This window comes from Tachypleus tridentatus, chromosome 8 (assembly GCF_004210375.1).
Source record: "Tachypleus tridentatus isolate NWPU-2018 chromosome 8, ASM421037v1, whole genome shotgun sequence".
NCBI lineage: Eukaryota > Metazoa > Arthropoda > Merostomata > Xiphosura > Limulidae > Tachypleus > Tachypleus tridentatus.
Genome location: NC_134832.1, coordinates 92,120,736 through 92,142,955, shown reverse-complemented (window position 1 = coordinate 92,142,955; position 22,220 = coordinate 92,120,736). Strand labels below are relative to the sequence as shown.

Below are 22,220 nucleotides of genomic sequence, written 5' to 3'. Positions count from 1 at the left end.
GTGATGACTAGCTGCTTTTCCTCTAGTCTTACACTGCTAAATTAGAGACGGCTAGTGCAGATAGCCCTCATGTAACTTTGCGCGAAATTCAAAACAAACAAAAAAATCCAAACATTTAGATTACTCAAGATCAGTTAGATAAATAATTATTTTTGTATTTACTGGTTGTTATATACAATTAATGAGTAGGCTGTAGTAATATGAATTAAAACTGTTTGTTTGCCTCATTCTAAGTGCAGAGCTACACAATAGGTTATCTGTGCTTTATTTATTACAGATATCGAAACCTAATTAAAATAGATAAACTCATAGTTTAAATGCTCCCATGAACGGTCTCGTATATCACGTGACTTTGGGTAAGGTCAAAATAAAGAAATGTAGGCTTACGATGGAGAGTTGATTTTGCTAAAGGTGATACAAACTTTTTGTATTAATTTTTCTAACATTACATTGAAAAATAATTTTTCTGATTTATAATGGCTTTGTTCCAACCAATTAATTTAATAGGTGATAATACTTAAAGTTAGCTGAACGTATTATAATTTGTTATTGATAATAATATGGTTCATTACAACTTAAGCCTAAATTTAAGTTAGTGAGAAGGGAAGGTTAATTTAGTAGCAGTTACAACTTTTAATTAAAGTACCTAACATTAAAAGTAAGTGAATAACAGTTTTAATTACTAATTAGACAAATTATTGTGGTCGTTACCATAAAATTAAGTTTAATGAACATATGCATTCATATATATTTTGCTAAATTGTAATTTAGACTAAAGTTTACGTTTAATGTTAGAACGTGTATTATTATTCTGTCAGACTTTATTTTAATTAACGACTGAATTAGAAAAAGTAACCTTAACACTAACACACCACTTATGTTTAATGGTACAGTGTCAAATTTAATAATTGTGATATAATTTAAATTATGCCCATTAGTACACTTTCTTAAATTTTCAAATTATGTTGTAAGCATTACTAATCACCTGTGATTATGTTGACACTGGGCATTAAAAAAAGAATCACAAAATATATTGATATTAAAGTCTTTTTTTATCACTTGCAAAGTCTCTTTGGATACCTTTAGCCTAATGCAGTAACATAATATCTAAAGAAAGCAAGGGGCTTGTTGGGCTGTAAATGCTGTTCCCTTCTGTTAACCAAAAAAATAAAATCACCCTCAAAGCCAGTCCTTAACATGTCCTCATAATACAACTTTCAGTCAACGATATAATCACTCTTGCACTTCTTGAGGGAACTAGCTACTATGTGGCTCAATTAATCTTTCAACCAATACTAAGGTCTAATGATTGACTAAAATTCAGATCAGGTAAGTATTGGTGTACTGTAGTGACCAGTTTGCATACAATGAGGCTCAGTTGTTATAGTAGGACAAGAAAAAGTTATTTTTGTGAACTGTTGGATCATCAACATAACAAAAATTGTTTTGTGACCCTGTAGTAAGTGCATTCTTGACTTTTTTGGGGGGAGCATGAGGCATTGCACCTTTATCCCTAAAATGTGAGCAGACGAGGAGGTGCTACATATTCTGGAACAATGTATGAATGTGTCATGTTTCCAGTGGGTGTGTAAGGTTTTACAACAGCTGAGCCAGATCTTCTTTTACTATTCAGTCAAAAGTGCAGTGGCTTAAGTCTTGTCAGAGATTAATCAGTTAGTTGAATGGAATCAATTATTGATCCTGACAAGTAATTTATCAGCAAATTCCACTAATTTTCTAGTTCTACCACCACTAGGTGGACTTATATTACCATTTTTGACACTTGTAGCTGCTACATTTCTTCTCACTGTTACATAAGTTTCTTATCAACATAGTTATTTTTGCACGTTATACTTGTTGGTCTGTTTCAAGGTGGGTTGAACAATTGATGTTTTTAAATTGTCATGGTTTAAATGTTTTATAGTGCTTCTCCTTGTGTAATGTAAGCAGTCAACCAATAACAGTAGAATTTCTCACCTCTTTTACTGAGAGCAAATTAACATTACAGAGATCACAATGTTATAGGTTTGGTGTAATGAAAACTGCAAAGAAGGAAACATCAGACACTGAATTTAAATTATTTATATTTATTAAACTTGCCAAAACTTTGAACAAGTTAATTTGTAACAATTTATCATTATGTACTGTAATACAGGAAGATATGGTACCTTGAACATGAGGTTGGTAATTTCTGTGATTTAAGACAGTTTAAACTGATTTGTAAACAATTCATATGTTAAGAGTAAATTTAAAACAACATGCTCCTGAATTAATAAATCATCATAAAATGTTTATTTTTATATCAGTTATGACACTAAAATAAACCCAGTCTATAAACTTATAATGTTAATTTATATATGCAGAATAATCTACTTCAACACCTGCACAGAAAGTATATAAAACTGGAAGACAATTTTGTAATCTAATAACATGAGATGGTGTGAGCTTAACCAAAGATCTTGGCTGTCAGGTTTATATGGTGTGTATAATGGGATAAAGAGGTACAAACCATCAAGATTGTAAATGGTTGCATAATAAAAGTAGTGTGTGTGCATATAATACACACACACATTTGCACATGTTAAGTATTTGCACTATAACTCTTAATACAGCATGTGTATTGTCACAAAATATGGTATACTTTTAGTGAAGATAACTGTTTATAAAACAATCAGAGTTTTTAAATAAATTATTAAATCTTGTAATGCTGTATATTTTAAATATATATTTTTTATTATATTGATCTCATAGTTATGTGTAGCTAACATTACGTAACTTGCATTGATGAGGTACACGTGCTTATGAGCACAGATAGCCCTCAAGTTCAAAACAAAACAAACAAATGTGCTTATGTGAAATAATCAGTAATATAAAACTGACCTTCAGTTTTTCCCTGTCTTGGCTGTAAGTGGTCTAGTATTTTATAATATAGTCACATTTCAATTATTATACATTACATATAAGTGTAAAGACTATTAATATTTAGAAATACATTCTTAAATTTATTTCTCTTAAAATATAAAATAATAAATCAAGAAGAAAAGCAATTATCAATTCTTGCTATAATATTTATACTCAGTTTCTGCTGATCATAGGTTGCCAAGTCTTTTACAATTCTGCAACTGGAGGGTATCAAACAGAATTGTTTTCTAGGTTTTATTTATATTGTTGAATAACAAAAAAATCATAAGTAACTATGTTGGTACTGTAGAATTCCACTATAATTTATTAAGCAAAGTAACTAAGCTGTATTTAGGAATAAAAAAATTCTTTGAGCAGACTTAAGACACAATCTACCTTCTTGAAATATTAGTTCAAAAGAACATGGTAGCCTTTTCACAGATTAAAATAACTGAGAAAATTACTTGAAGGACATTTTGAGCTGTCAATTGATTAGTCATATGTTATATGTTGAAGTAAGTGTATATAAGAAACCATTTCTGATAATGGAAAAAGGTGAATGGGGCTACTGTGTTCAGGTTTTACACAAGCCATATCACAACAAAATAAAAAGATATTACATTCTTGTTTTATATTCTATATTGTTAATACAGGTAATTTGAGTTTTATTTGTATAAAACTATAGACTTATGATTTTGATGCTACAAACATCCAATTTTGAATAGTGCTGTATTCAACATACCATGTGACTAACTAAAATCTATATTTAGGTGTGCTCTTTTGATATTTACTTTTAAATTAAGAAATTAACTCATATATTAAAGTTTGGATTAATAGTAGTTTAATAAAATTTTGAATGCAAGTCAACAAAGGAGGTGACATGGCCTTTGACCCATGACCAATTGTAATACGGTTAATTAAACTTAGCAATTCTCATCCAACTACTGTATAATCAGTTAGTCTTCCTCCAGCTTCTTATGTAATCGTTTTAGCTAATCTTTCATGAGGAACTTTATCAAGAGATTATTTAAAATATCTGTGTACCAAATCCACATAATTTCTATCACTGTTCACATCACTATCATCTTTGAAAAGAAGATAACATAGTAGTACGATAAGATTTCTGTTTGGTAAATCAATAAAAGCATTAGTATGAATATGTTTCAATAAGTTATTTTGTATTTTATTTTGTCAGGCTAGAATTTTACGAATAACAGAAGGGAGACTAACTGACCTATACTTTCCTGGCAACTCTTTTTCACTGTCTTGGTTTGGTTTGTTTTTATAATTTCGTGCAAAGCTACATGAGGGCTATGTGTGCTATCCTTCCCTAGTTTAGCAGTAAAGACTAGAAGGAAGGCAGCTAGTCATCACAATCCACTGCCAACTCTTGAGCTACTAATGGAATGTAATTGATTAATGAGCCTGATAATTAATAAATCACTAGATTCCATTACTAACTCAGCACCAGTCCTGATTTCTTTGGTTGTTTTTAATATTTAATTCGTTTTACATTTGTCATCCAGGGGAATATATCTGTATGATCAAGGTCAACTTCTTTATCTACTAGTGAATGTTAATGGGTCAGGAATATTACTAATACCTTTTCTTGTAAAAATAGGATTGAAAAAAACATTAAAAACAAGCCTCCTCATAGTCTTCAGCAAAATCCTTGCCATCAGTATCCTTTGAAAGCCCAACTCTTATTTTATCATTTTGTATTACAAAATGCAAATCTAATTATGGAGGATTCACTCCTTCCAAATTTTCTCCCACTTCATCTCTTGAAACTTTATTAGTGGTTATCAATAAACCTAAAAGGGTGCCACTTTTCCTAATTTGCTGAAGGGCCTGTTCCATACATGGATTATGATCCAGTTATTAAAACCCAACTATATGCCAGTTGGCAGTCGACCTGGAGTAAGTAATGAAATAATAAGCTTTTTTTAAATCATGCCTTCTTTAGCTCTTTGGTCAACTTGTTTCTGTAAAGACCGGAGGGAGGAAGTTGTGTTGGCTAGACTATGCATTGGTCACAGTTTTTTAACTCACCACTTCCTTTTATCTGGTACTGATGCACCAATGTGTGGTCTGTGTGGCACTCGGGTCACAATCGTACATATTTTATTATCCTGTCATTGTTATAACCAAGAAAAATGAACCCATTTTGAACATATTTTTAAGGTAGGTTTGCCCTTGACATTGGCCAATGCCATAGGTGATACTGGCTGCCTCACTCATGTTTTTACATTTTTAAAAGCCATTGGTTGTTTTAACTTAATTTAAGGTTTTTATTGAACTATACATTGTTCTAGCATGATTTCTTTAATATATTTTAATTTTATTTTGACCTGAAACCAGGACTGGAAAGGCCAACTTCAGGTGACTGGCAACAAGTTTGAACTTAATGCTTCATTTTTCCTGGCACGTCTTAATTTTACATATTTTTACCTTCATTTCCAATATACCATTATAATGTACTACATCTTGTTTGGCACAGATAGCCTAGTAGCTTTGTGCCAATAAACATGAAATACCTACCTTCCAACCTTGCTGAAGGGCATTTTTCATGAAGGTCAGTTGGGAGATCATTTTATTTTTTGGAAACATTACAAAGACTAGGGGTAGGCATTATTACAAAGGGTTAGTCTGGCAACCTGAAACAAAGTATTTTTTTCTAGGCTTAATTAAACTTTTGTAATTATTATTTATAATCAGATTTAGAAGAAAAAAGTTTAGTATTGATAAACAGGACTCTTGTTTTCAGACGTTTTTAAAAAGATGTTTTTCATACAGTGATACAATTATATATTTATTTTAAACATTGGCAATATGAACATCTTTCTTAAGGAAATTCTGGCTTCTAAACTGAAGTAGAAAGTTTAATATGTTTGTGTTACCAAAGCTGCAGGTGTACTAAACATTTATAACCTTATTAACAAGTTGAGCACAGATTAAAAACATCAGTAAATCAATTATAAAGTATTCATGTAGAAAAAGTGTTAAAAGTAACACGATGAGTAGTAAGTGGGAAAATTTCTGTAAGTTATTCAACTTTTTTGTTAAAGAAGGACATTGTATTAGAAAGTTAAGAGTTAGTTGCAAGGTTGAGTGAATAATAACTATCAGTTATTCACGTGTTGTGGTGTCACTGATTGGAACTGTGATGTAGTTTCCAGAGAGCACAGCTGTCACAAGATATTCTGTTTGACCAGCACAAAGATGTGATTGTCTGTCTTTGTAGAGTGCAGCCACATGTTTGATTGGATGGGGTTTGGGGTGTGGAAGGGGAGCCAAGGCAGCAGAAAATGTTGGTGAGAGGTTATCTCTACGAGTGTGGATGTCTGTTGAGATAGACATTTGGCACTATGGAGGACTGAATGCTAGTGTTTGTATGTTTCATAGGTAAAGTATACTATATTCTTTCTTTATAGTTACTTTTATTAATTGTATTGTTTGGGATATTTGATATATATATTTAATTTTATTAGATATAGATCAAACATTTGAACACATTTAAATGTTATTTTTAGCAATATAGTTTCATTATAAAGGTTTTTTGAATTGTCAGCTTAGTGTTTGTATTTAGGACGAACCTAAATCTTGCTGGCTGAATCTCTGACATACATTGGGCTTATAGTAAAATATATTGTTAACAGAAGGATACCGAACTGAAGAAACCATGAATTATTATCTATATAAGTAGTTGTATAGAACAAATATATTTAATTAGCAGTATTCATAACCAGATTGATTTTAAGTTTAGCTTATAAGTATTTAGCTTACTTCAGTTGGAAGTTATCATTATGTGATAAAAACAAAGATGTAAAGTCTCAACATATAGATAGTGTGTCTGGAAAAAGCCAAGTCATTAAAACTGACATTGGTTGAATTTAATTGAAATACATATTGTTGTGTTAGCTTTGAAATTACCATTTACTGGTTGAGGCCACAACTTGATTGTGTAAATTTCGGCTATGTTGATTTGAAAAAAACAAAATAATTACAGTAAATAATTGTTCATTTCAGTAAAAATACTGACATCTGATGTTTTATTTTGATAGTATAAGAAAGTCTGTCTGTTTTTTTCCATTAATCTTAGAATGAAATGGAGGAGAGAAGTTTGGACCCCAACATGTGTCTACTTATGCAATGTTAAAGAATATACTTATTAATTCTTTGAAAAATGTACGATGTGGGGGTTAGAACTCTTCTTCCTTAACTCTGCTCCTGTTTATTAAGCTTTAAATAATACAGTTTTAATTCTTCAGTTGGAGATTTGGATTTTCCCACTAAATCCAGAGCTTCTTTTCCAGTTACACAATTATAAGCTAGAAATCAGTCAATTTACTCTTTATTTAACACTTGAGTTGTCAGATAGTTGGTGGTGAGTGCTGCTAGTTAGTTGTCTTTCCTCTTGTCAGCAGTTAAACGTTGGTGACAGTTACAGGTTGTGTTAGTAGTTTTGCTATTAAAAAGTCTGGGTGACAAAGTTTAGTGATGATGGGAATTGAACCCCATGATCTTCAAATCATGAAGTGCCCCTCCATTATGTAGGTTTCTGCTTTCCAGCTAACAAAGTTAAATACAGTATTTCAATATAATTACTCACTGCTTCTTACAGTTACAGATATTCTTGATTTGACTTCCCTCTATTGTGAAAATGTTTTGCTTGGCACTAGTCTTGAATTCCCACCTAGTACTGTGTGGTTCAGCTGCACTTCAGCATGTGACAATTCTCCACCAATAGGAATGCAACACACACTTCTATGTTAGCTGACTCCCTCTGTGCAGTTAAACCCATTATTCACTTCTTGATTTGGCACAACAGTTGTTTTCATTTAGTGCATTTTTTCTAGTTTTTCAGTTACTTTGAAATTTACTTTTCAAATATTGTTTTTTTGAATCTGTGTCTGAATCAAATTTCATTTTGATTGTGAATTCTCTTGTACATTCAATTTTAGTAGTTTATCAATATTTTGTGAATTTACAGTTTACTATCCTAATAGCAATGGCTACCAGTAGTACCAACATCTATCAACCTGTGATGGTGGTTGGAGGGGTAGTATTATTGGAGGAGGAGTTATTGCCAGTAATTCGATGGGAGATGGCTTCTTTCATGTGGGCCGATGGGTTTCCCATTTGACAGGTGATTATGCATTTGCCTGAAGATTTAGGTTAGGATGACAATGTTTTAGACATCCTTTTCCCTCTCCCTTCTTTTATTGTGCTGGCATTTTCTCAGCTTGTAGAAGCACGTAGGCCTCTGTCACTCTTTTTTAGACTTTAATTTACACGTATCTTCTTTTTATCATATATGACCCTTCCATTTTTCATATTAGTTGAAGGACCTACTTTAGAGTTTTTTATTCTTCTCCTTCACCTGGTTATGGGGTCCGTGCAGTCAGGTTTGGAGATAAAATTCATTTAATGTGGGAGTTAGCATGTCTTTTTTTCACCAGGATCATGTTTCTCAATTTTGAGCTCTTCCTTTCGAATAGGCATCGGCAGCCTGTGTTTTCTGTTGGGTGGTTCAGTCATTTGCCCATTTCCTTCATGCTGTCAATGACTGTTTTTTAACTGGCTTTATCCTTTGCAGAGTCTATCTCACACATTCGACGACTGCTCAGTTGAATTGGTTTATCAAGATGGGGAAGTCAATTATCTACTCCACTAAACATCTTGTTTATTTTATTCAAGCCCAGTCTTCTCTTTGTTTGCAAACCACAGAGGTTTAGGTCAGAGAGAAATTGTTAACAATTTCTGTCCCTGCACGAGAGTTTGTCTTTTTTTGGGGGACTTGAAAATCATTGCAAACTCATATACCTATGGGTCATGCCTTCATGTGTTCCTTGCAGTGGGTACTACAAGATTAGTGGCCCCTCATCAGACACCCTCTGGATTTATAGGCATCCTTTCCTGCTTCCCTTCAGTCTCTCTTCTTCTGGAGGTTAGATGGGATAACACATCAGTTGAGTAATTACTCCTCCCCCCCCATCTGGATGGAGTGCATTCTGCAATACACAGGAGATCTCGGGGCACGATGGTTGTGATTCATCTTGACAACTCAATGGCTCTCTCTTCTATCACCAGACAAGGGGGTTCTTATTGAACATGGTCTTTATGTTACCACACTCTAGATCTTTTTTGGGATCACTGCCATCAAATTTATTTGCTAACTTGTCACATCAGTTCTGTCACTGATCCTCTGTCCATTCTCAACAAGATTTAACCTGTAGAGTGGACCAAATGCATTTTCCACTTACTTGAATGCTACGTTTCTTCTGTTTTGGTCCCAAGTTCCATATTCTTTTTGCATACTTTTCCATCATTCTTCTGCTGAAGTAGTTTTTTCAATCCAATCCATGTCAAGTCCTTTTTGTGGCTCATTTCTGCCAGCTAAACCAAAGAGTCCATCTTTTTTCCAGAAACTACCTGCATTCCCAGTTCCTCCTCTGGCAGCCTTACTCGGGTGCTTTGTCCCTCTGTTCACACGTTGATTTCACATGTTGCTTTTTTCTGGCCCATTTGTATAGTGTCCTTGTTGTCTTTTTTCCATTTCTCACCCATGTCTGTGTTTTAACATAAGTGGAGAATATTCAGTTGTTGGTCTGTTCAGCATGAATTCTTCCTTTCTCCAACTTCTCTTCCTCAGATATATCATTTTTTTATATGATTGTTTTAACAACTGCCTGTATGTTTCAACTGTTGCAGGTTATAGTGTTTCTGTCATCTCCTTTTTGCATTTGCTGTGGTGTCTTTTCCAGGTATTCCCCTTTTGTTTCTGTCTAAGCATCTTATTCGTCCTCCAAATGACATTCAGTTAAAAGTGTGAAATCTTAATGTTGTTCTCCATGCCTTTTCCCTTTCTCTGTTAGAAGTGGTAGCATCATGTCCCTTAAAGACATATTTTCTTCTCCTTTTGAATTCTGGGTATGACCAGTTGGACTTGTTTGTCGTTTAATTTCTCCACATTTGTATCATAAAACTTTCCAACATCCTAGCCCCTATGAAGGGGATTTTACTTTCACCCCTCTTTCTTGTCCTTTCATATTCTATATTTACTATATTTACTCTTGTTTCCAGTTTGAGCTTAAAGGTGTTAGGTGTCATGCACAGTATCTTTCCATGGCTCTTGCTCCTGTTTATTCATTGGAAGCTGTCCATTTCCTGTGATATTTCTCTTATTTCCCTTACTAGTTGCATTCATCAGGTTGTCATTATTGTGAATTTCTCCCTTTCTCCTGAATTTTGCCAATTGGTTGCTTGCTCATTTCTGTCATCTCTTGTAGATTATCCACTACCAACATCTACTTCCACCATCTGGCAGTTTCCTGCTCTTCTGGATACCCATTCTCCATGGGTGCTGTTCAGATGCTTACCTGGTTGATTTTACTCTGGTCTGTTTACCTACTCAATGTGGTATTTTAGCTGTATCTGTGATCTGATAGATATTTACTGCTTTTCACACTTCCACCCATTCTCCCCACTTCTATTGTTGGTTTTTGTACTGAATCTTGAAGTGAAAATTAAATTTAACTGCATTGATGGAGTTAGCTTTGTGAAACTTTGCACATGGAGGAGGTAAAACATTTTTTAGAATTAATGTGTACATTTTTAAATAACCAAATGTTATAAATTGCACTATCAGTATTTCAAAAATCCACCATAATATATCAGGTTTACTGACTAAACTGTATTTGTGAAAAAAAAAAAAAAGTTTGGACAACATTTTCATTTGCTCCTTCTTTATGAGCTTCAGGACAATGAAATAATCTTGGGAACTTCTCCACCTTATAGAGGTTGAGACAACCATGTGGAGGACATTCTGAGCTTTTGATGGTTTTTCAAATATTATAGATAGAAGAAGGTGTATATCTGAGCATTTTCAAAAATGAGAAGTTTGTGGGACCCATTATGTTTGATTCACAAAATATAGGGATATCTCAGTGAGTATAAAGGATGGGAGGTTCTTATTTCATATTCTAACTTGTCAATATTGTTAATTTGAATTTTTAAATTGTAATAAACTGTAGACATATTTGTACGTTGCAAACATCTTAACACTCCTACGAAAAGTGGGGCCTAATAGGCCCCAGAGCAACTTGAAAGGTTATTAATATTAGGCTAATAATTTTGTATTTAAATGAAATTGCCATTTAAATCCATTAATGAATGGATTAACGAGATTCCCACTGTCCCTATCTACTATCTAGCGAAACCACAGCCAGGGGAACGGGCTTGGAGAAATCAGGACTAGAAACATCTTTTCGTAGGAGTGTTAACTTATAACAATGATGCATTCAACATACCATGTGACATACATAAATTGATAATGAGGAATTTTGTTTTAATTACTTTTAAATGAAGAATTTAACTAATGTATAATACTAAAATTTGGATTATAAACTGTAATGTGATATCAAAATTATTTGCATGCATTTATAAAGTAGATTAGTAAAATTCTGAATACAAGTCTACTGCCCTTTAAGAAGTTACAGTAGGAAGTTTCATAGTGAGAAGGTTAATGTGTTCTAAATCTCTTATTTCCAGACATTTTTTGCTATACAGCTTGTTTTTATCAATTTGTTTATTCTCAATTTCCTAAGCTTCTTTTAACAAATATTTTTCAAGATCTTACCCATATATCTTAACTGTTTAAGTGGAGACTATTTCAATCATATAATTCATCATTACTCTGAAAATTATCCCAGAGGTAGAACCAGTCCTTCTGTTGCCATATTGATGAAAATATTAAAGTTTTGGATTATATTCAATGATTCATTTTAGCATCTCGTCTGAAGGAGGACTCTCAAAAGGGCTGCATTTTTGTTTTAATTCCTAAATTTATAAATTCTATGTTTTTACACTATTTAAATAATCTTATTTATTTACAGTTTATAAATTAATTATCTTCTACAGGCATTAGGGAAAGAGAATATTTCTTGGTACCAACAAAACTCACCACATGCTGTAATCTACACTGCTGTTGTATCTGGCAAGAAAATTGTAGTCATATTTTTTTCTTGCTCTCAACTACAAGTAAATCAGTATACTTAATGAAAAAGACTTCTACTATGTAAACTTCTTGATCATTTTATTTCTCATTACAATTAGCTAAACTTTCAAAACGTTTTAGAATCTGATACCTAAATGCTAACTAAACCTGTCTCCAACTTTATTATTACCATGTACCTTTTTGTTAAACTGAAGATTATCTAAGATGGTTGAAATGTTATTCTGTACTTTAATTAAAGTTTTAATATCCATACCAGTCATCATTAGAATACACATACCTTTGTAATCTCAGGTTTACAGGTGTAGTATAATATATCTTTCAGGACCTTCTAAAAACTTGCAAAAACATTTAAGAGTATGTTTAAATAAATTTGGATTTTAATGATAAGTAATTCAAAGCCAAAAAAATTTGAACTTTGAATATATGTTATATATATATATATATGTATATTTTATGCCCTTAGTTCATTGAGTTTTAAGGTAGTTCCATGTTATTATGAAATACTTTATATACAGGAGTTGAATTTTTTTTTTGTGACATATCAGTCCAGTGTTTATTACTGTTTTTATTTGTGTAGGTCTTTTAGGGACGATTGACAGTCTCGTTTTCCAGTTTTTCTTTGCGTTAGCTTAAAGACGTCAGCATTTCAGGCCAAGAGTCTGTATTTTCAATGTAGCAGTAACTTCATGGTGTTCTTGTTGAGAAAGATAGATGTTTAAAAGGCAAAGAAGTAAGTATGTAAATTATGCACATAAAAGTAAAGCTTTCACATTTGTACTATAGTGTATTTACAGTATATGCATGTAGTACTGTTCTTATCTAACTTTTAAAGCTTTTACAAAACAAGTCATTGAATTCTTCAAATAAAAAGTGTTGTTTATATACAACATAATAAACTTTTAAGATTCAATTTGGAGAAATTAATAGTTTTTTAAAAGAATGTATTATGTCATTGAGTTGATATATAATTTCAAAGTAACATGAAACATAGTATGTAACATATTTTTCTTGAAAAATATGTATGTTATTCAGATCTTTAACTTTAAAATATTTTACTTACATTATTGAAAGAAACTTTTTTTTTACCTTATTGAAAACATTTTGGCATCTTCAGTTCTTGTGCTAATTTGTTTTTTAATATATCTTAATGTCTTTTCACATACCAGTGATTAATTTAAAATCAATATTAAATTGACAGTGGAAGATGTCAATTCAGGACTCTTAGATTACTTAAGAATTTTGATATCTGTAGATTAAGTTTGAACTAAAGGAATGCTGCAAGTATAGTGCAAGGCATTATTATGGCTTTTTCAAGGTTTGTTTACAGGCTCTGTTTCCAGTTTTGAATTATTAGAATAATTTTTGTTAAAACTGGGGTTGTTTTCCAAAATTCAGAAAGAAGCTTTTATTTACAGACCAAAGTATGGAACTTGTGCAAGTGGTAAATGTCTTCTTGTTTTCAAGATATTTTGCTTGAGAGATTACTCTTACCTTTTGTGATTTAGTGTGTACATCACTTCTTTACCTACCACTCAGTGCTGGAAAAGAAAAGCACACCTCTCTCACGAAATGCCAGTCACTTTTAGCCATTTATCTTGTGCTCTAAAATATATATCTTAGATCTTTCAGTGACATGTAACCATGCAACATTTTAATATCACACTCAGTTGAACAAGAACTTAATAATTGTTTTTTATAGCTTGAAACATAACTGAATTAGGAAAATTTGTTTGATCTCATTTATAATCCACTATTATTAATATTTGAAAGATTAATTATTAGATATGATTTCCATAATATTTGATCAGACTTAAGCTAATTTTATTACACTAACTTAATTACCTTTTAATATTTTCAATAAAATTTTCTGTATTTTATAAAATGAAAACTGTCAAGATTATACAAAGGTTTTGTATCTTTGAAAAAAGCAAATATTTAAAAAATATTTTTATTATTCAGTGAAATTTAAAAGCATTTTGTGATGTATTATCAACTTTTGCAAGATTTATATGAGAGAAATCATAAAGATATCTGTAAAGTTTATATGGGATATATCACAGAAACATGTGCAAACAAAGCTTTAAAACAGATTGCAGTTTTTGAAATGACTTGTTTTTGTTATGTAGAAATTATCCAGCAAAAACCAAAATTGTTTGTTATATTTGGCTGTTTTAAACTGCACAAAAAATTTAGCTTTTTAGTAAAGTATTAAAGTTACTTTATTGGTAAATCTAAAAGTATGCTACATTTTTTTGACTTAACATAAACATAACTGATTGAGCTTGCAAAGGTATATGTGAACTACATCCTAAGTTTAAGAATATATAATACATATGTTGTACATTGTCATTTATTTTCATCACATTGAATAATTCTGTAGGTCAGTAAATGAAAGTAAATTAGTGTAGTTATTTCATATTTTAAACTTTTGTAAAATTTTGGACATATCAGTAAAGTTCTGTTACATTTTACTTCATCAGCATTTACAAGTATACACAAATGTGTAAGTTGCCTAATAACACTTGTATTTATTGTAACAAAACAAATGGTGATGATTCTTAACTTTCATGCTAATTCAGTGAAACTTAACATAATCTAACTATTTTTTGAAAATAGTTAAGGTTTTGCTGATGAGAAAAACATTGCTAAATTGAAACTTTAAAGCTAAAATACTTTGTCCTTTATATTGTATTAAAACTGTACAATCAACTTGCTTAATCAATATATTCAGCTACCTTTGAGTTTTGATTATTCTGATTGTCTCACAAAATAATCAATTAAATAAAATTTGTTTCTGACTTGTACTGTTTTTAACCATTCTAACTATTCTAGTGATTGAAGTAATGCAAATAGGATTTTTCATTATTATTTTCAGTTAAAGTTTGTTCTGTTTAATAGATTAGTTTCATGGCTTATGAAAATAATCAACTAGTTGAAATTAGGATATTCAATTATTCCAGCAATTAAAATAATCAAATACTATCATGATTTCTCACTACTACTTCTGTTAAAAGTATTTATTAACTTATTTATGAGCTTTTCTGCTCATGTCACTGGATTTCACAGAGTTAAATTTAAGAATCAATTAAACAAATTTATTTTAAATTTGTGTTGATAAAATTAACATGAAAGTTTAGCTTATAATTCAGAATTCTATACTATCTATGTTTTAGTTTATTAATTAAAAACATGTTTAAAAAAAACTTAATTTTCATTTCTATGTTATTCGATACATCCATGTTCTGAAATATCCTTTTTTAACTTCTGTAACTTCAATTGAAATATTATAATGACTGCACTGTTCCTCTGGTTGAGTTTAGCATACATGATCCTGCCATTCCAAGCCTGGGGTATTATCGTTTTTACTTCTTTAGGAAAGGGAGAAAATTTGTACACTTCAGTGTTGGTTAGTTTCTTGTTGTGATTCCAGTGGTATGAAATGCATCATTTTATAGCTACAGGTAGGGATACAATCAATATATATTATGTAACATTGCAGTTCAGTAGACCTAGCCACCAATACCATGACCCTTTAACTCCAATCCTGAGTCATGGAACTTCGTTATCTAGTTGGGGCTAGCGTATACTGATGATTACTCATATTCTATTACATCTTTGATAGAGGAACTAAGTTCTGGTTTATGTCTCAAAAAAGTGATTACATTATCAAGATGAAGTACTAATATAGAGTGCCTAGTAGTGTGTGTATTGAAATTGGTGAGAAATTTTACATACAAGTGGAGTATAAATGACTGGAGCAAGCATTCTCTATGGTTAGATGGGCAAATAGTGGAAACCCTGGAGATTGAGAAATAGCTGTAGTGTCAATATAATTTACTACAGAAATTAGATGTAAATACTAATATCAATTGAATGTGTTAGCAGTTAGCTGTAGGTTAATGCATATATTCTCTTTTAGTTAATTAGTATTTTACAAGGATTTTGGAAGCTACTATTTGTAGCATAGCAGTTATTACACATTGAATTTTTAACAAACAAATATAAAACATGTACATTGTATTATGGCATAAACACACTAAAGAGTATAGAAGTTAAACATATTACTATAGATTATGGAATAAATATAAACAGTTGTTTGTTTGTTTGTTTGTTTTTTGCAGTTGTTTTATTGTTTTACTCCTCTAATTTGTGGATTGGGTGTGGCTTAGAGGTTAACTTGCTAAATTGTTGATCCAAGCATCCATGCTTCACATCTTGTTAAAACCAGTGCCATAGGTATATTATAAAAGTGACAGTCAAATCCTACTGCTGCTTTTGAGTAGCTACCTTCTTTGTAGTCAGTTTAAAATTATAGATAGGTGGTGGTGCAGCTACAAATTTTCTAAGTTTATGTGAATATCTGGAACAAAAAAAAACTTCTCATTTAGCCAATTTTCATTTTCTCTCCACTTCCAGGGAAGACATTTTCTCCCTTAATTAGAAATAAAATCTCAACATGAAGACATTATTAAAAACCTGTTTGTTTGAATTAACTATTGAACTTGATGATTCTTTTGGTAAAAAAAAATAAATAAATAGTGAATATATTTGGACAGTGATTTTGAAAGTGCTTTTACATTGATTAAATATTTTTGCACTATGGTATAAATTCTCATTACTGGTAGAGAGCATTTCCAACAGGAGTGTAATCCATATTTGATCATTATAAATTTTAAAACTATCCTTGCATTCAGAATAATAGCAGAAAAACATCATATTAATTTGTGTTTTTCAGTATCCCTGATGGAAAGGGCTATTATCCAAGGTATTAAAAAGCTCCGCGTTTTAACTCCCTATGATTATGACAATATGGACGAACTCGTCCAAGATCTAGCCAGTGCTCTGGAAGAGACATCATGCAGTAGGATTTCTCCAGGCAAAGGGAAGAAAGGACGATCGTGGAAACGGCGTTCCAAATCCACTGGAAACCTTGCTCCTCTTGGTAGCAGCCTTCCCAAATCCAGTGCAGTTAGTGGGGATTCTGAATCAAGTCTAGAGGATCGTATGAGAATTAGGATGGATGTGTCGGCCAATGGTTCACATGCTCCTAGTGATTCTGATGAAGTATCTTCTTTTAAACAGAGACATCTTGCTGCCTGGCGCCAGTGTCCAATTAACCTTCCTGAATCAGATTCTGTGAATGAAAATTTTTTGCCAGCATATCAGCATAGAAGGAAACGCAAGTTTAAAAGAATGGCTGTTGACCACCAACCTGATGAAGTTGACAATTCAACATCTTCATTAGCAGGAGTTTCAGGAGTACAAAAGCTTAGACGCATCAAAAGTGTGAGGAACTTAAAGAATAAGGCTAAAGTATGCAAAGTTAGTGAAGATGACATAGAAAACTTGGAAGGAGCCATGATGATAGATTCAGAAGCTTTTGCTGTGAGCGGTAAAAGGAAACGTAGCATGCGAGAAAGAAGTGTAGAGTGCATAGGACGAGGAGAAAGATGCAATTGTCATTCCAAACCCCAATTCTTTATACATTCTCCAGAAAGAAGGTATAGTTTTATTCTCTGATATAATTAAGGGGGTTTTGGTGATATATGATTGACTAAAAACTTTGTTTAAAGTTATTCAAAAATAATTGCATTTCACAGATTAAGTTAATTTTACCAAAAAATAGTGTAATGTGTCACGTGCTAAAAAATTTCAACCTTTAAAAAATTTTATGTACGATAAATAAATATATATTTTTAACAAATGAATTCAACTTCTACATTACTATGAAATGGTCAATGTAATTTTGATATTATGGTGAATTAGAAGAGAACTGTAATCTATTAAAAATTGTTTGTGTTTGGGTTACTGAAAGTGAATGAGATGTTGAAGAAAGTGTTATTTTGTGCAGGGAACATGCTTGTAGCAGCAGCAGTTTTAGCAGCAGTGAAAGTGATTGTGGAATTGTCACAAATGATGAAGGAAGAGAAGGTTAAGTGTGTTTAATACACTGATTTTCATTATTGTTATAAATACTTCTTACAAAAACAGTAAAATCTAAGAACAAGTCTTTTAATGTATTTTATTTTTCAGTAATATTATCAAAAATATATTAAGACTTATGTGTAGACTTAACAGCAAAGTGGTGATATTTTTAATTGAAAGTTGTTTTTGTCAAAATGAAAGTCAGTAAATGAAATTTATCTTCAATTCCCTAAAGTGTGTGAAAGTTTAGACAGCTCTGTGGGATTTATATATATTCCCAATTCAGTGTAATAATTTTTATTTTATTTTACAGCTGATGATGAACAGAGCGACTTTTTTCATGAAACTGGTCCCGTATATGGCGTTCCAGGAGGTCCTTCTTGGTGGGATGAAGACGAGAATGAGGAACTACAGCAGAGAGAAATTAAAACACAAGAAATATCTGTTGACTGGATACAACACATGTCAAGAGCTGCAAAAGAAGTATCATATCAAGCTAGAATAGCCAGATTGGCAGCAAAAGTAAGTTTAATTTAGTATGCGTAATTTTCCTATAAACATAATGTAAACTGTTATAAGTTTATTATATTTCTTACTAAAAGTATCTTTAATGTATGTATCTTCTTTGCCTATTTTTAATTGTGTAGATAAGTGTTAAGTTAGTTGCAGTGTCTTTGTGAAACCAAAGATGAAAAATGTGGGCCTTTTTTATGTAGTTTTCATTTAAGATTTTCTTTAATACTTAGTGCACTGATTCACAGGATGTGTAGTTTTGGTTATTTGCTGGAGTAACCATACTAGCAGTAAAAGTACGTTCGAGTCAAAGGTAGTACACAAATGGTGAAAAATGTAGCTTGATATAGCATTTTTTCTAAACTGGTGATTACTAGCTGAAATTCTTGGTGAAGCAAACTATTTTTTGTTTCTCAGAGTTTGACAGTTTTTCTCAGATTATTTTATTTAAACAGGTTATTCTGTTTGTACTGGTTATCACTAATTTCAAAATAATATCATTAACCATAACAAAATCAAAAGAAATTGCTGAAGAAAACATTTTCACAGGTCTCCAGTGCATGAATTAAAACAATATAACTTTTAATAGGTAGAAATAATTGAACTCACATACTTTAGTGTCTGTTCTCTTTGCCAAATGATCATAGCTTGTCCATATGTTATACTGCAACATTAGAACATTAGTTATCAGGTAACTATAATAATAACAATTGTAATTTATTTTCATCTTCCTGCATTTAATATTTTATGATCTTAGATTAACCTGAAGTAAGTATATTTTCTGTTCTTTAGGGAAACAGCAACAGTATGCCTAAATTATTAGCACTAATAATAATAATAGTCTGTATTGAGCTTTAAGCTTCACTTATATTTTCTTGCCATCTTTGTACTTGCTTGCATTTAAGTTCATACTATAAAGTGTAACGTGAGAGTGGAAAAGTGATATAAGACCATAAATTTACATTTGAAACATATCAAAGTGTAGATTATCCACTTATGAATGGAAATTCAAACTTAGGAATCTAACATATGGTTAATAGTTAATATGTAAATTATTTTTATCCAATTATCTTTCAAACTTCAAATTTAAGTTGAGTTAGTACTGAACGTGTGTTCACACTGAACAAGTTTCTATCAGTTTAGTTTTGTAACAGCAATATTTTCAGTCTTTGTTGTTCATGCTTTCATATACTGTAGCCTAAAAGTTTAAAATGAAAGCCAAAAATGAGAAAGAAAATAATATATATAAATAAATCATTCTGAAACTTCATGCTTAAGATGTATATAGTTTTTTAAATATATTTTAACTGTAAGGAATGTATTATGTGCTTGATAAAAAGTCTATTTACATTTACACTTCATAATTTCTGTGTATATTTTTAATTATATAGAGACTTTTTGACTGTTTACTTCAATAACAATGTCTTTGTGAAACTGTAGATAAAAAAATGTATTTTGATAATATATTTTCTAAGGTTTCATTAATTGAGTGCTTAGTCACATGATGTGTATTTTTGTATCATTATATACATATGTGTGTGTGTGTTTTTATAAAATACACCTGATTGTTTTCACTTGTGAATAGCTTGACAGTTGGATAATACATATTAAACCTATCAGAAAATAATGAAAAGAACAAATTAGTATAAAACATGGAATTATACAATTAAGTATTTGAATTAAAAGGTTTTATGCAAAAACAGTCTCTTATCTATGTAAAATAAATAAATTAATAAAAAAAAAGAATAGCCTATAGAGGATTTCTTTTCAGTTGTATGAAAAGTGCCAGATTTGGGGGGCAACTTATTCTTTTTATATTGTACATTTTTGTTGCACTCAAATACCAGTATATCCATCTACTAGTTTTTCATATCTATTTTAGGAGTTCACTCCTTGTAGTTGTACTTGATGGTGTTAGGTTAATCTGGTGAAAAATTATAGTCACAGTTATTTTACTCTGTATTTGTCAACAAACACAAGCGAAATCTTAACACTATTTTTGTAATGAATGAGAAAGACCAAGAGTAGTACATATATTAAAATATTAACAATACATGCATTTTTGCAAATATTTACTACAGAGTTTTCAGAAAAAGTGTACATAATAAGAAAACCTTGCTTTTTCCAGCACTACTGAATTACTTTAATACCAATAATAACTGTTTTGAAGACACCTGTCACGTCTGGCATTAGAAAATGTAAAGTGTTTCAACTTTTATTATCCTTCAAGTGTGACACTGCAAGAAAAGTTATGTAAAAATAAAAATAAAAAAATTTCTTGAAAAACTTGAAATAAGAACACGTTTGCTCGGATGTTTTATTATAAATAATAGTAAAAGTTAAACTTGAATGTCTTGTTTTTCTAAAACTACATAATCTTAGGATCGTGCAAGACAAATTTTAAACTATTTCATGAACAAGTTTCATTTTTGTGAAGAACTTTCATGAAAGTTGTATACGTACTTACAGTGTAAGTAGGTTGTAGTCATACAGTTCAGAGACAAGGTATAAATGAACTAAATAACCTCATCGTATCATTGATTAAAACAGTCTGAGAAACAAGAAATCAACTTTTCATAGTTTAAGCCATTATTTTCCTGCTGGTATTACTTCTTACAAAAAAACAATTCTCATATGTGTATGCCATTTATGTATATTGCATCAGTAATGAGTAACACAAATTTAATATGTGGTTTTGTTAATTAACCATTTTAAATTGATGAGGGATTTTTTGTTCCATTTGATAGTTGTGTATAAAAGTTAGTACATACAGTTTTACTGGCTTAATGTTGCCCTCAGTGAATAGTGTTTGTGTATGTGTATTTTAAAGTGATAACTCTTGTGTGTATGTATATGTTTAAAAGTAATACAACTCTTTTTTTGTGTGTGTGTGTTACAGCATGGAAGAGAGATACGAGCTGGAAGACGTAGGCTTGGAAGTACAGTAAGTGTAGTGTGTTTTTTTATGAAGTTGCTTGTCATTGTTGTAATGATGGAAATTTAAATTTTATCCATTTCAAAGCACTTAATATGGAATAATTTCAGCTCAGTGTTTCACAGATTGTTAAGTATGCAGGTTCTCAAGACCCAGAAAAGTGTTCAGTAACAGTTGAATAAAATTTGAAAGGGATTATCCATGTAAAGGTTCTATATCATTAAACATACAAAATAGTTGTCAGTTTCTGCTCTTGAAATATAAAGTGACTTTGGTTGGGAGGGGGCTTATACTTGAACAAAGTGTTGATTAGGCTTCATTGTTAATTAATTCAGTGTATTTAAGAGGTATAATCTTTTACATTGAAATGTTTTTTTAATAAAATAAGATAGATATTAGAGTTAGGGGTAGTATACTGTTGGATGTTTCTTTGCAATTGACTGTTATTATTCAGTGCATGTGTGTGTACATCTCTGTATGTATTCATTAACATTGTACTGTTTGTTCTTTTAGCGACCTTCTTTTTCTATTGTATCATCTATGAATGAAAAGATTTCTTCCTTCATGCAGAATCCTTTACAGAATGAGTAAGTTAAGCCAGTGATTTCTTCTTTATGTTAAATTATATGTTTGCACAAAATAACATTTTAAATTACAGAAGCAAATTTGTGACTTTATCTAACAAAAGAAGGTTTATTTATCATTAAACTATTCTGCTATATCCAAAATGATCAATGTCAGGAAACACTTGAAGTTGGAGACCTTTAACCCTGACAGGCCTTTTGAGCACATTTCAGGTGTCAAATAAACATTCCTTATCAAATATCAAAATTTAAGTAAAACTAATAGTTCTTACACTATTCTGAAACTTTATTTACTGAAAAATATTTTAGTGTTAATATTTTTTAATTATTTAACACTTGTTTA

General features: G+C 31.1%; 1 protein-coding gene across 2 annotated transcripts in view; it reads left to right on the top strand.

Moving 5' to 3' along the window:
• The first annotated feature begins 274 nt into the window (after nucleotides 1-274).
• Nucleotides 275-22,220, top strand: part of LOC143222937 (G patch domain-containing protein 2-like) — a 36,132-nt gene continuing 14,186 nt past the window's right edge. The window contains exons 1-8 of one of the 2 annotated variants that reach the window (XM_076450160.1): nucleotides 353-411; nucleotides 6,074-6,306; nucleotides 12,498-12,650; nucleotides 16,656-17,421; nucleotides 17,772-17,851; nucleotides 18,159-18,367; nucleotides 21,258-21,302; nucleotides 21,807-21,880. In XM_076450160.1, the coding sequence (XP_076306275.1) occupies nucleotides 12,632-12,650; nucleotides 16,656-17,421; nucleotides 17,772-17,851; nucleotides 18,159-18,367; nucleotides 21,258-21,302; nucleotides 21,807-21,880 (1,193 nt within the window). In that variant the 5' untranslated portion in view covers nucleotides 353-411; nucleotides 6,074-6,306; nucleotides 12,498-12,631. Of the gene's footprint in view, nucleotides 412-6,073; nucleotides 6,307-12,497; nucleotides 12,651-16,655; nucleotides 17,422-17,771; nucleotides 17,852-18,158; nucleotides 18,368-21,257; nucleotides 21,303-21,806; nucleotides 21,881-22,220 lie in introns of both variants that reach the window. The other variant, XM_076450159.1, reaches the window with a different exon arrangement.